Here is a 14,567-nt window from a genome sequence, read left to right as displayed (position 1 = left end):
TCTTGTTCTCTCTTTGATTTGGGCCATTGTTACAAATTATCAGAATGTTATTGATTGGTTACAATATGAAGAAAAGCAGTTTATTTGAATTAGGTATCAAACTGATGGCCAAATGCCAGCTATAAGGAGGTAAGTTTTTCATTTTTGAATAAGATCACTACTCTAAGTCCTAAAAGTAAAATTAGAGTGGCTTAAGTGGAATGTTTTTATGTTTAGATTTTTGTTTAATACTACTTTGCAAGCGTTCCTTTGGGCTTCTCATAAGCAGTGGTTTTAATAAGTGAGATTAATAAGATTCATTTGTATTCTTGAGTTTTGTGTGTGTGTTTTCTTTTTTTTTTTAACTTTAACTAGTTACTTCCATGTTATCTTTGACCCATTGGAAAAGGCTCAATGTCATTTTTTTAGTCAACTTTTCATTTTAAGGTATGGTTTCTTGCAAAATTAAAGTTTTTTTTTCTATAATTATGATCCCTTTATAGGCTATACATTTGCCTGCTGAAACAATGAGAATAGTTCTGGAACGCTGCTACAATGACTTGCGTCTTCTTAATGTGTCCAGTAAAACACTGAAGGCTGAAGGCTTCTTTAGAAGTAACAAGGTGTGTCTTTAGTGACTCTTTCCTATATTTTATCTTCTTTGTTTGTTTGTTTTGAACCTGTGATTTCATGGGCATAGGAAACTTCTAGTGAGAAAATTCCTTCTATGAATGTAACTGTTGACAACTTTTCATCTTAGAGACTTTCCTGGAAGGGTTGCCCAGTGCTACACAGACAAATCAGAAGTGGAACTTCAAGTCTTTTTGAATCAAAGCTTGCCATTCTGCTCCATCACCTCTTCCATTTCTTCCATTAATTACATTTAATTCAAGTAAAAATACAAACTCTCCCTTTCCAGCTTTCTTACACTGTTTCCCAAGTTTGATTCTCTCCAGGTCAGTCTTCCCATAGACCCATCCATACCATGTTTGTATTTCTGCCTTCATCCTTTTATGTATATTGTGCCCTTTGGTACACCTTCCTTCTTTTCTGTACCTTGACCAAGCCTACTCTTTAATCCCACTTTCTTCATGAAATATTTGTCTGTTTACATATTGATACATTCCTCCCTATTTGGCCATTTTTAAACCCTGTCCCATAATCAGCCAGTCCCCTTGTGGAACTTAGGTGTATGGGAACAGATGACCTCAGGAACAGGGCCCAATTTGAACTCACAATAAGTATAGCTCCTGGCCTAGGAGCATCAAGTTCTTCAGCTTTGTATAGGGGAAATCAGTCACAGTCTTGAACTCACTGAATTATTTTCCTCTCCCTCCATTATTTACCTGTCCTCCAAAGGAAGAAGTAAGAATTAATGCTCTTTTCTCATTTGTTTGGATTTATTTATTATTTCCAATAATTATCATTCTAATGCATATTGAAGCCCAGTTTCATTTATTTATTCTAGGTATATCATATCACATTCTCAGATGGCTCTTACTTCACATTTTCCTTCTTATTTATTTTTCTGATTTCATTTTTCTACTCCCTACTTCCAACATTTTAACCTTAAACTTATTACTCTTTAAACATCTTCCCTATTCTCTGTGCTCTTCTCAACAACTAGTGCTATCTGACCTTTTAATTTCATAATCTGGTTACACCTTTTTGGATTGGGAGTGGTGGTAGATATAGAATTTTGTTGGTATAGGAAACACCATCTACAGATGCAGGTCAAAAACTGTTCTTCACCTTATATTATACTCTTAAAAGAGTTGCCCTGGGGTACTAAACCATTGAATGTCCTTTCCAGTCTCACTTAGCCATTTTGTGTCAGAGGCAAGACTTGAACACAAGTCTTCCTAACCGAGGCCAACTCTCTAGCAACTATATTGTACTGCCTTTTACCACCTTACTCCTTGCAAAAAAAGTTAATTTTTGCTTGCCATGCTGCTACTAGAGTTGCCTCTTTTTCTCCTTTTCCAGACCCAGAGAAATATTTTGAAATAAAGCAAGCTACAGCCAGGATCGGTCATCAGATGAGAGGGAGGGCAACAGTGAGAAATAGGAGTCTGTATTTTTTTTTATTTAATTTTATTTATTTTCTGAACTTAAACACCAAATAAAGTAAACATTTCCATTTACATTGTAGAACAGAAGGAAAGGATTGTTCTTGAAACTGTGAATCTCCATTATATAGAGCTTGCTTTTATTTTTAAGTATATAATAAATACAACATTTAACTTTCAAAGCTGTTTTGCTTGTCTGTGATTCCTTCTGTTCTTTTATGGGAGAAGGGAGGAGAACCCATTCTCAACCTCCCCCCTTTCAGAGTGCTGGGCCTGGAGTCAGGAAGACCTGAGTTTGAATATGGCCTCAAGACCCTATGTGACCATGGGCAAGTCACTTAATCTCTGCCTGCCTTAGTTCCCTCACTTGTAAAGTGGGGACAGTAAATAGCACCTACCTCCTAGGGTTGTTGTGAGGATCCAATGAAATAATTATTGTAAAATGCTTAGCAGAATTCCTAGCACAAAGTAACTGCTATATTAATGCCATCTATTATTACATTTTCATTGTAATTATTATTACCCTTACCCCTGGTTTTGCTTACCACAGTGCATCAGTTCATATAAGTGTTCCCAGATACTTCTAAAACCATCCCTTTTGCCATTATACAATAATACAATACATTTATCTACAATATTGTTTAGGCATTCGCTGAGTGATAGACACCACCAGATGGTCCTGAATTTCTAGTTTTTTGCTACTATGAAAAGAATTGCTATACATACACTTTTACATATGGACTCCTTTCCTTTCCTAGAGGCAAAGGCCTAGTAATTATGTTATTGGGTTTTAACATCTGTGTTTCTGATGAGACACTTTAAATGTCTTATCTTTTTGCTTTTATCTGAGCATTTTTTGTTTTGCTTTTGAGCTTTCCTTATATTAATTTCAGTCAAAATATATGTAATATAGAAAAGCCTTATCGTTAAGCATCCAGACAAAATATAGATACTGTTGCACAATAGTTATTATTATTGAGTTAAAATTGAAATTCTAAATTAAACCTTTTGGTGTAGTAGCTTTTAATAGAAGGCGACTATCTGATTTTAACTATTTAAGCACAATACAATATGGAAGGTCCATGGTTTACTAAAACTAAATGATGTAATAGTATTGACTACATCCAGATGGAGTTTGGGTATAATAATCTTCTGAGAAAGCACAGCATGAAATGGGACATTATGAGAAATGATGAAGGCATAATACCTTTATACTTTTTCCACTTCAGAAAATTGCATCTATAGTACCACCTTTTAAAATTTATAGACAATTCCAATGTGAATTTATTTGTTATTTTTCATAGCATTTTATAGAATGTTAGTGGCAGACGGGACCTAGAAAGCATCATTTTATTGATAAGGAAACTGTAGCCTGGAAATGTTCAGTGTTCTTGCCAAAGTATTACAATGTTTCCATTATTATGTGGTAAACTTTCGTTTCTAAGTTTAACTATCTTACTCAGTATGTCCATTTTTAGTTCACATGATTAATCCATTAGTTCCCAAACACTTTTAGTCTATACATTCATGTGACCTTGCCAGGTTATTGTTCTCTCCATTTGTCATTTCTATTACTTTTTATGTGTAAAAACACACAACTGCCATCTTTCTTTTTTCCAACATGATTACTACTGTTGCCATTTGCCTGGTTCAAAATGAGAAAAGATCTGTGAAGAAACCCAGGATTTTGTGATATTTCGAGGACTTCTTCATAATACATCAAATGTTCCTTTCATGGGTTAAGAAATAGTGGATTGGAACATGATACTGATGAGGTCCAGATTGCAAATTCTGTTTCCATATAGTCAGTTAATTTTTCAGTAAGGAAAATTGTATTGGCAGAAGCAGCCTCACTGACATTAACCATCTATCTCACAGATATGTGGATATATATGTTGCTCATGATGAGGACCTTTTGAGCAACCATCTTACTGTTCTCCTGAGAGCACCATCTTTGTCTATGAAGAGCAAAATACTCTTGAACTTTTCAGATATAATGTGACTGTAAGGTTTAGAATTTTTCTTAAGCAGTAGAATGCTAACTGAAATTTACTAGTGAGGAAAACTGCAAAGTTCTCAAGTCTTTTCAACAAGCTTATGCACTGACTTAAACATTTGAATTTAAATTAAATGCCTTATCACCTAAATAATTTCCTTAAATTTTTTTCTTTGCAATTCAATATGTATCCTGTTTGAGTACTATAATTCTCTTGTAATGCCTAAGAACCAAAACTACAATGATATAACGGAACTCTCTGCCTTAATGTTTAGGTATTTGTCGAAAGTTCTGAATCTTTGGATCGACAGATGGCCTTTACAGACTCTCATTTGTGGAAACTGCTGGATCGGCATGCAAATACAATCAGACTGTTTGTTTTATTACCTGAACAATCTCCAGGATCTCATTCTAAAAGGACAGCATACCAGAAAGCTGGTGGAGATTCTGGCAATGTAGATGATGCATGTGAACGAGTTAAAGGACCTCTAGGTAGCCTAAAATCTGTAGAGGCTATCTTAGAAGAAAGTACTGAAAAGCTTAAAAGCTTGTCTCTACAACAGCAACAGGATGGAGATAATGGAGACAGTAGCAAGAGTACTGAGACAAGTGATTTTGAAAACATTGAATCACCTCTCAATGAGAGAGATTCTTCAGGATCAGTTGATAACAGAGAACTTGAACAGCAAATTCAGACTTCTGATCCAGAAAATTTCCAGTCTGAAGAGCGGTCAGACTCTGATGTGAACAATGACAGGAGTACAAGTTCAGTGGACAGTGATATTCTTAGTTCCAGTCACAGCAGTGACACTTTGTGCAATGCAGACAGTGCCCCAGTCCCTTTGGCTAATGGACTTGACTCTCATAGTATCACAAGTAGTAGAAGATCTAAGGCAAATGAAGGAAAGAAAGAGACCTGGGATACAGCTGAAGAAGACTCTGGAACTGATAGTGAATATGATGAAAGTGGCAAGAGCAGGGGAGAAACACAGTATATGTATTTCAAAGCAGAATCCTACGCTGCAGATGAAGGTTCTGGAGAAGGACATAAATGTATGTAAAATTTTAAAGCTTCGCAACTCAGTACCCATGTTCTTAATATTGCAATTAGATGTATACATGAGTGAACTTTACTAAAGAGAGTCCACTACATTCACTTTTTCTTGGAGTCAATACTATGTATTGGTTCTAAGGCAGAATAGTGGTAAGGGCAAGGTAATGGAGGTTAAGCCCAGGGTCACACAGCTGGGAAGTATTTAAGGCCAGATTTGAACCTAGAACCTCCATCTCTTGGCTTGGCTCTCAATTCACTGAGCTACCCAGCTGCCCTCACTACATTCACTTCTAAATCCATCTGTGAAAGCCATAAAGTTTGTACAAGGTGATAAAACCTTGCCCTTTATTGCTTTTGTTATAATTTCTTGGTAAAATTAAATTGATGAATTTACATGCAAATTAGATATAAAAGTATAGCACATTCGATTTATATGGCAAAAGAAGTTAAAACTATTGTCTATTTTGGAAAGGGGAATTGTAATAAAATGATAGTTTTGATTAGAGGAAAATAGGAATAATTTTCAAAATAAGTAACACAAGAAAGCCTGGAGAGTGTTGAAGAAGTATGACATATTCAAAGTTCAGAAGTAAAATATTAGAGACTTAAAATATTAATTATCCATCCTGTACTGGGAAATAAAAGAACATACCTTTATGATTAATTGGAAAAGTGAAATGAAAGAAAAGGTTGTACAAACTAAGTCAGGTAGACCCAACTTGCCACACCTTTTTTAAAAAGTTAGCCAATAATAAGAGATATTTTAAAATACATCAAGAGTAGAAAGTCTTTCTATGATCAGTGTATAAGACGTAGTTCAATATAATTGGGTTCTTTTGTAAGTTTAAATATTTTATTTTATGCATTTAAAAACATTATTTTGAGAAGGATTCATAGGTTTTGCCACAGGAGGTTAGGAAGTACATTTTGGGTAGGAGTGTGAGGAATACGATAAAAAATGTTAAGAACTCTTGTTCTAAAGCCGATTAACAAAGCATATGTAGTTATCATTAGAACCTGATAACCTCTACCCAAGAATTTTGAAGAAACTTGATGAAAATTTAGAATTATGATGCTCCTAGAAATATCAGATTGATTTCACTTTCTTGTGGCTTATGTAATCACATTCATTTTCCTTGAAAAGTTTACCATTCTTTTACTGACACCCCAGTTTCCTTACCCTTCCCAATATGTATACATTCATTCACAGCAAAGACTGGAAGGCAAAATCAGTTCCTTATCAGGTAAAGGTTGTAACTTGTTACAAATAACACATTTCATTTAACAGATTGCCAGTATAATCTAAGAGAGCTTCTAGAGGAACACTAAAACTCAAGAGGCATATATCTGTTCTGGGAATGTTCAGAGAAGCTTTACTAAAGAATAGTTCATTACACTGCATGCCCTATGGGCCTTCTATCAGCATTATTTCTAGACAAGAAAAGCCATGACAAAATGACTTATCTAAATGTAAAATAATAATGTTGATGGGAAACAATTTACAATGATTGACTTTAATTACTACTTGATTTTTTAAAAAAGCTTTTCCATAACATTTTTTTTTTATGTCATAGCTAGGGAATTGATTTAGAAACAACAGGACAATTTAGGGATAAATACAAATTTTCCGAAAAGAAAACTGTAAACAATGAAGCCCGGGAAGGAGTTTGACTGAGTCCAGTTTGTTGCCGTTTTATAAATAATTTTAAAATAGATACTGAGGGAATCTGCTGATTAGCAGATAACGTTAAGTCCTGGGTTATGAAATATGAAACCCATGGCTGACGCTGCAGGATTGTTTAACAAGATCATCTGACTGAACAGAAGATTTGCAGATAAGTGTTCATCTAGGGAAGTGTAAAATGATTCATTGAGAGGCCAATAATCCAAATAATACTTTTTTGAAAAATAAACCCTTGGCCTTCAAAAATGAACCAGGAAATTAATCTGGCATCATAGACCCTTTCCTGAAAAGCATGAGGGTGGTTAATTGAAACAAACTGAAACTTTTCCTCCTTTGTATAAAAGCCATACTACACTGGAAATGTTTCTTTTATTTCTGGAGTATGGCAACTAAAACATGTCGGCATTAGGAAAGAACAATTCATATAATCTGAGAATCATCTTCTGCAGGTAATATAGAGAACAATTCTGTCAACCCACAAAATAGGCCTTTATGACCCTGAAACAAAATGCTGTTTTGGAACAACACTATATCTGCAATTCCTGCTTCCTAGAAAATAAATATAATATTGTATAGTCTTTGGTGTGTATTAAGAGAAGAAATGTACAGTAATGCTGTTGTGGTGTTTTTTTTTAATAATAGCAGTAGTGAATTAAATAAGCATCATTTTGTTTTTGCTTTTTGCTGGAATAATGGAATTAAGTTATAAATTGGGATAATATTCCTAAAAAAAGACTCCACCCCCACAATTTAAAAAAAATAGTATTAAACATACAGCTCATATAACTACAATAAGACTTCATGCTTGAGTAACTTTCCTTAATTTTTAAACTTTTGAGTGTTTTATGTAACCCTCCATATATACTTTTCCCCTTTGACATTCAACTGTATTTAAAAAGAAAAAGCAGACTTTTAGTGGAGGGGCAGGGGTAAAGATAGTTTTTTAAATATCTTCCAGAGGTATTATTGTAAGAGTTAATGCTTTAAGAATTATAGTAATTTTTTGATATATCAAATGCATTATTTATTTTCCTCATATTTACAGAGATCACTAGGAAAATTCAGGAAATTGGCTTTCTAGTTCTTAGTAGAATTCAATAATATATCTCTAAAATACTTTCATCTCATTAGAATATATTTTAGAGCAGTTTCAAAGCAAGCATTTGGATTTATGTGGTGCTTTTTTTTTTTACTGAATTAAAGTACTATATATATAGTACCTGAATATTGATTGCGTGAATGAAACACAGCTCTTTTCTACCTAAAACACACTGATATTTTTCATTTATAGTTTCATTTAATGCTTATAGACTTTTAAAAAATATTTTTGCTTAGGGTTGATGGTGCATGTTGATAAAAGAATTACACTGGCTGCCTTCAAACAACATTTGGAACCCTTTGTTGGAGTTCTGTCTTCTCACTTCAAAGTTTTTCGAGTCTATGCCAGCAATCAAGAGTTTGAGAGTGTCCGACTGAATGAAACACTTTCATCATTTTCAGATGACAACAAGGTTAATGAAAATAGTTATTTATTACTAGAGCTAGATTTGAATAATTGATTTGATAGCATCCTTTGCTCATTTCCTCACGAAGTGGAGTACCCTGAAAATGTAATTTTGTTATGATGACAGCTTAAGTAACTGTTTTCATTGTTTTTGTGACAATACATCTGACACATGTTGTTTCTGACTTGTAGATTACAATTAGATTGGGGAGAGCACTTAAGAAGGGAGAGTACAGAGTCAAAGTGTACCAGCTTTTAGTAAATGAGCAAGAGGTAAGGAACATCTATTTTAAATCATCGTAAGATAACTTCTCATGGTTTTAGCAACATTTATTACTAAAAACAGTATATTATTTCATTGATGTAGGTACTAACTACTTCCCTTACAGGTAACAGCCTCTCTTGCTTTAAAGAGAGGCATCATTTGGAAGTAGGACTTTGATAGAAAAAGAATTTTATTAATAGTTTTTAATTTTAGGTCTTAAGAGACCCCCATTTCTGGAAAAGAAGATACTTTTGATTTGTCTAAAACCTTTTGATCTCTAAGGTGGGCAGGAATTCATAGAAAAGGACTTTCACCGTAACGAGTCAGATGATCTGCTTTTTAATTCTTTTCTTTTTCTAGATGTTTGTCTTAATTGAAACTCAATTCTTTAATGTACCAATATTTCAGTTTCTGTATGTGGTAGGTGATGTAGGGAGAACACAAAGAACTAGAAAGACAATTCCTTCCCTTCAGGGAGCTGACATCATTTAACTGGGAAAATACGACGAAGACATAAAAATAGAGTAGTACAGCAAGAGAGGATCCGTCTCAGAATTGCCATTGCCTTACTCATGTCCTCTCCAATTGCAATTGGCTATTAGTTTGTCAGTTCTGTGTCAAGTATACTTTGGAAGTATTCTTAGTAGGTTTCCTTCCATATGTTCTTTTAATTTTGTTCTTTGAAATTGTGATCCTTCTTCCTTATATGGGTATAGGATAGTTCAATTGAATAGAAGTGGCTGTGGACTTTAAGGAATCTCAGCACTTACCAGTTCTTTTGCATTTATAGCCCTGTAGGTTTCTCCTTGATGCTGTTTTTGCTAAAGGCATGACTGTCCGACAGTCTAAAGAAGAGCTCCTTCCCCAGCTCAGGGAGCAGTGTGGGCTAGAACTCAGCATTGACAGGTAAAGGACATTGGCACTTATCTGCTGGGATGGTTTAAAGGATCATGTACAGATAGATAATTTGGAGTTGGCAGCCCCACTTATGCTTAAACTTAAGCCAGACAAGATCAGAATTCTCTGAGCTGTTCAAAATTGTAGAACTTCAGTTTTATTTAGTAAGGACTAACATAGCTACAAAGAAATTAGTTTCCTCCTCTAATATGAAGAGGATAGTCTTGGGGATCTTTGATGGTCCTTATTGCCTTGCTTTCATGGAATCTGTTTGAAAACATACTAAGTCCTCAAAGGCAAGAATTAGGAATTTTCAGTACAACTTGCCTAAATTATTTTTTCAAGTAGCCATTTATCTTTCTATCTTGACAATAAACAATAAACATTTCTCCTAGGCATACATCAGTTAAAGGCTTAGAGGGGAGAGAATTTTAATATGTCATAACTCTTTTACAGGTTTCGTCTAAGGAAAAAAACATGGAAGAATCCTGGCACAGTCTTTCTAGATTATCATGTCTATGAAGAGGATATTAATATTTCCAGCAACTGGGAGGTTTTCCTTGAAGTTCTTGATGGTATTATCAATGCCTTAAAATAAAGTTTTGATAAGATAACAAATAGGCTGCAAATATTATAGACATTACTTGCATTATAGTAAGAATTAATGAGTTAATTTTTGTGTTTAAAAAATTATGTTTTTTCTTTAGAAATAATAAGATCTGGGGGCGGCTGGGTGCCTCCATGGATTGGGAGCCAGGCCTAGAGAAAGGAGGTCCTAGGTTTAAATTTGGCCTCAGACACTTCCTAGCCGTGTGACCTGGGCAAGTCACTTAACCCCCATTGCCTACCCCTAATTGCTCTTCTGCCTTTGAACCAATACAAAGTATTAATTTTAAGACAGAAGGTAAGTGTTTAAAAAATAAAAAGAAAGAAAAATAATAAGATCTAAAAATTCTAAATATATTTGATAAGTAATTTTATTTTTCTGACTACAGCTGTAATTTTATAGTAGGAAGAGCCTAGTAAGGAGCTCCTCTGACTATACAGATCAGTAACCACTGGGCAAGTAATTGCCCTCAAGAGCTACCTGGGTTCCTGAGAAAAAGTGACCTTTCCAAGGCCACATAGGAAGGGTATTTCAGAGATCTCTGACTGAGAAAGGCTCTCCATGATCCCACTATTCTTCAGTGATCATGGCTAGGGTTAGCCCCAGGTACCTCTCCCAAAGCAGTATCAGGTCTCATGACCTGAGAATTAAGAGAAGTTATTGTTTATTCCTCTTCCTTTTGAAGTTTTGATTAGCACTTCTTTATTAAGCATGTCTTGTGTATTCTCATCCTGTGCTCTCGTGTTTGGAGAATATAGTCTTCATCTCTTGGTTTAGTTTCTATTTAGGGGGGGAAAAACAAAGTTCCAAGGATCAATAATAAACTGTTTATAGGAAATCAGAAAAAGGAATCATGAGTATTAGTCAGGCAGGACCCCATAAAAGAGGTGGACTTGAGAAATCCTTGAAGAAAACAGGAGCTGTTAGGGACCAGGGGGTAGAATAAAAAGAGTGAGCTGAAAACATTCACATCAGCCTAGATGTACAAAATACCTTGTTTCCTTCTTAACCTCCCCTCCTCTTCAGCTTAGTCCTTAATTGTCTTAGGAATGTTGGGGATGGGGATGTGGAGAATGAAATTGTACCCTTGTTTAAAAGACATTCTGTGTCTGTTCTTTCCTTTTGCCCATTCAGTTTTTGACAATACTTAGAGGTCCATCTTTCTTACCATGAACACTTAAAAAAACAATACGTAGTTGTAAAACCCAGTGGGTCTTGCGCGTTGGCTATAGGAGGGGAGAGAAAGAACATGAATCATGTAACCATGGACAATTTTTCTTAAATAAATTAAAAAAAAATAAAATAAAAAGTGGTACTCATTAGCAATAAGATAAATTCTTAATCTTTAATTTCTTAGGAGTGGAGAAGATGAAATCCATGTCACAACTGGCTGTGCTGTCTAGGCGGTGGAGGCCAACAGACATGAGACTCGACCCCTTCCAAGAGGTGGTGTTAGAAAGCAGCAGTGTTGATGAACTGAGAGAGAAGGTGACTTTTCTTTGTGTATCACACACTCTTATGAATGTTTCTTCTATTTTTGATGACATGATTTTGTTAGTTTTCATCTAAAGAAATTTTCAGAAACAATCTTCAATTGGAATATTGAAAACATCTAATGATAGCCTTAACTTTGAGTTGGTCATATACTCACTTTGCTGTTGCGGGGCAGGTAATGCTTTGAAAGGCTTCTTACCTGTTGCCACCAAGAGATAAGTAAGGCCTATTAAACTGAGTCATCTGATCTTATTTTTAATGAATCACTCTGATTTTTCAGACTTGGGGTCAGAGGGCAAAGAACAGGTAAAACTAGAACAATGAGTATATTGGTTTCTTGTATGTAGTATGTGCTTTCTCACTTTGGATTTTAATCTATTATAATATACATTGGGGGAGAAGGTTCTTTTATCTTCAAAACTGAGGAAATAATTATTCTCAAACACATTTGGTTGTTTTTGTTTTCCAGCTTTGTGAAATCAGTGGGATACCTTTGGAAGATATTGAATTTGCAAAGGTGAGATCAGTGATAGACGTAACACACCTGAGTGCAAATGTGTCCACCAGCATGGTGCATTCATGGAATATGTTCTCTTCCTCAGGGCAGAGGAACATTTCCCTGTGACATATCTGTCCTAGAAATTCACCAGGATTTGGATTGGAACCCTAAAGTTTCTACACTGAATGTGTGGCCCCTTTATATCTGTGATGATGGCGCAGTGATATTTTATAGGTAATGTTGAAGGCATGTTTTTTGACTCCATTAGGCAGTTAGACTACTTTTGACCATAATTATATTGAAAAAACCAGATCCAGGTTAATTTGGAGAACTGACTGCTAACTGTTTGCTGAAGGCAAGTTGTGATTAATACCCTTCTAGACCATTTTTTGTAGATAGTCAGGCAGCCTGTGTATCATACTTTATAACTACATCAGTGACTGATGCTTTGACTTCTAACAGGAATCCTAGCATTTTCTGGTTAAATAAGGTAAGGAGTAATGATAAAACACTGAAGTGGGGGCAAGGGGCGGGAGAGGGAGAATGGTGGTGCAAGAAGTATTTGGTTGTTCATCTTGCCAAAGATTTCACTAGTTTGACCATTGTCTCGTTTATCAGTGTTGTACATCCTAGCACAATTTGTTTTTCCCTTCCAGAATGTTAAAGAACTATTTTTTAACGAATGTGATCATTTGAATTTAGGGATAAAACTGAAGAATTAATGGAATTAACAGATGAGCAGAGAAATGAACTGATGAAAAAGGAAAGCAGCCGGCTCCAAAAAACTGGACATCGTGTAACCTACTCTCCTCGTAAAGAAAAAGCACTAAAAATTTATCTGGACGGAGCACCAAATAAAGATTTGACTCAAGACTGATTCTTCTAGTGTAGCATTTTCCCTGGGGGATTTTTTGTTTTAATTGGAAGGTTTGCTACTACTGTGTAGTGCCAGTATGGCAGGACATCATTAGGGGTAAAGCAATGACACCAGCGCTGATTGGGATGCCGTTTGCCAATCAGAAGCTCAGGGCCCAGTGGGTCACTGTTTTGACTTGGAATCATGTTGTGCACTATAGTCAAATGTACTGTAAAGCTAAAAGGGATGTGCAAATAAAAAAAAAACCCCTAAAACTAGAAAAGGGGGTGGGGGGAAATGAGTGAGCATTTATGAAGACAGAAATGTGCACATAGGAGCTAGTAAAACTAGTCTCAAACAGGATATTCATAGCTTACTAATAAAAGCTGTGCAAAGGCCATGAATGAATGAATGATTTTCTTTGTTTCACTGATGCACACATTACCTCATTGACAATTCGGAAGTAAATGCAACTTGTGTTAACTCACAGAAAACAGCAAAAGTAGGAGCTGAAGACATAATGGAATCATTATCAGAACCAGCTGTAACAGGAAGAAGTGTGAAGGTGTTTTGTTTGTTTGCTTGCTTGTTTGGGGGTGGTATTGTTTTGTTTCTTAAAGTATTAGGAACATTATTCTCAAAATAACATCAGAAAGTTCCCTTTAGAAAGTTCCCAGCAGGTGATGGATCAGTTTACTGCAGAATTGTAACTGTGACTGATTTTTGTTAGGTTTCAGATGTAGAAAAGAATTTCACTATTTCATCCAACATTGTAAATAAAATTTTCCCGTTCAGTTATCAAAATTGCAGTTCTAATATTTACCATGGCTAATCTTTTCCCACATCATTTTTCATTGTGTACATTTGAAAGTATTGCAGCATATTTAAATTTAATTCTCAGTTAGGTGTCATGATGCTGGGTCTCGTAGGATTTTCTTTTTCTTTGTTGATGAGCTTTTCTGTTTGGCTGCCCTTTTTGTACATTTCATTTTTGAAGACTCCAAGTTCTAGAACCCTTGTAAATCAGACCTTAATTTTTGGAGTTGATTTCTAGTAATGTAGTTTAACTTTTGGAAATGTCTTAAAGTCTTACAAAATAATCTTGCTAATAAAATCAGATCATCATACAAGACAGAAACAAGTCAACATGAATTCATTGCGAAATCTGCAAGTTTTCGCTTTGCGAAATAAAAATATCAATGGAAAAATTCTATATAATTTTTGGAAATGCCATCTAATTTATAAAAATCAGTAAAAGGTTTTGGTAAACTTTTTCACGCCAGATGCTGTTTACAACAATGAACATGCCAATAAAACATTTGTTCATTCTGTTGTGTTATTTTAGTTATTAAACTTGTGGATTTAGAATCTGGATAGGTATTGGACTTAATTTTGTTCAGATAGATGCTTTATGACATAATATGGGTTGTGCCTCAAAAAAAAAATGGTTAAATTTACTCAGTATAGTTATAAGATGGAAGCAATTAAAATAACCTGAATAAAAGTAGGACTTACCTTTTACTTGTTAATATTTCAGAATTGAACATTATCTAGGAAATTAATATCTTACAGTACAAATTTGGGAACTTAAGTTTGTATCTCACAGAACCTCAGGCTGGCTGTCAATATGACTTACAATATGACACAGTGTCAGAGAAGGTAA

The 14,567-nt window shown here is 34.9% G+C and overlaps 1 protein-coding gene across 6 annotated transcripts in view; it reads left to right on the top strand.

Moving 5' to 3' along the window:
• The window catches only part of USP47 (ubiquitin specific peptidase 47), a 100,913-nt gene extending 86,680 nt beyond the window's left edge, over nt 1–14,233 (top strand). For all 6 annotated transcript variants that reach the window (XM_007497093.3, XM_056802077.1, XM_007497095.3 and 3 more), the window contains 10 exons: nt 483–602; nt 4,320–5,097; nt 8,118–8,293; nt 8,479–8,559; nt 9,342–9,457; nt 9,905–10,023; nt 11,413–11,543; nt 12,019–12,066; nt 12,152–12,282; nt 12,751–14,233. In XM_007497093.3, coding sequence (XP_007497155.1) covers nt 483–602; nt 4,320–5,097; nt 8,118–8,293; nt 8,479–8,559; nt 9,342–9,457; nt 9,905–10,023; nt 11,413–11,543; nt 12,019–12,066; nt 12,152–12,282; nt 12,751–12,925 — 1,875 coding nt within the window. In that variant the 3' untranslated portion in view covers nt 12,926–14,233. The remainder of the gene's footprint in view (nt 1–482; nt 603–4,319; nt 5,098–8,117; nt 8,294–8,478; nt 8,560–9,341; nt 9,458–9,904; nt 10,024–11,412; nt 11,544–12,018; nt 12,067–12,151; nt 12,283–12,750) is intronic.
• Nucleotides 14,234–14,567: the final 334 nt, after the last annotated feature.

Source organism: Monodelphis domestica, chromosome 6 (assembly GCF_027887165.1).
Source record: "Monodelphis domestica isolate mMonDom1 chromosome 6, mMonDom1.pri, whole genome shotgun sequence".
NCBI classification, from domain to species: Eukaryota; Metazoa; Chordata; class Mammalia; order Didelphimorphia; family Didelphidae; genus Monodelphis; species Monodelphis domestica.
Note: the sequence above shows the minus strand (reverse complement) of the source record. Positions and strands in the feature narration are given on the sequence as shown.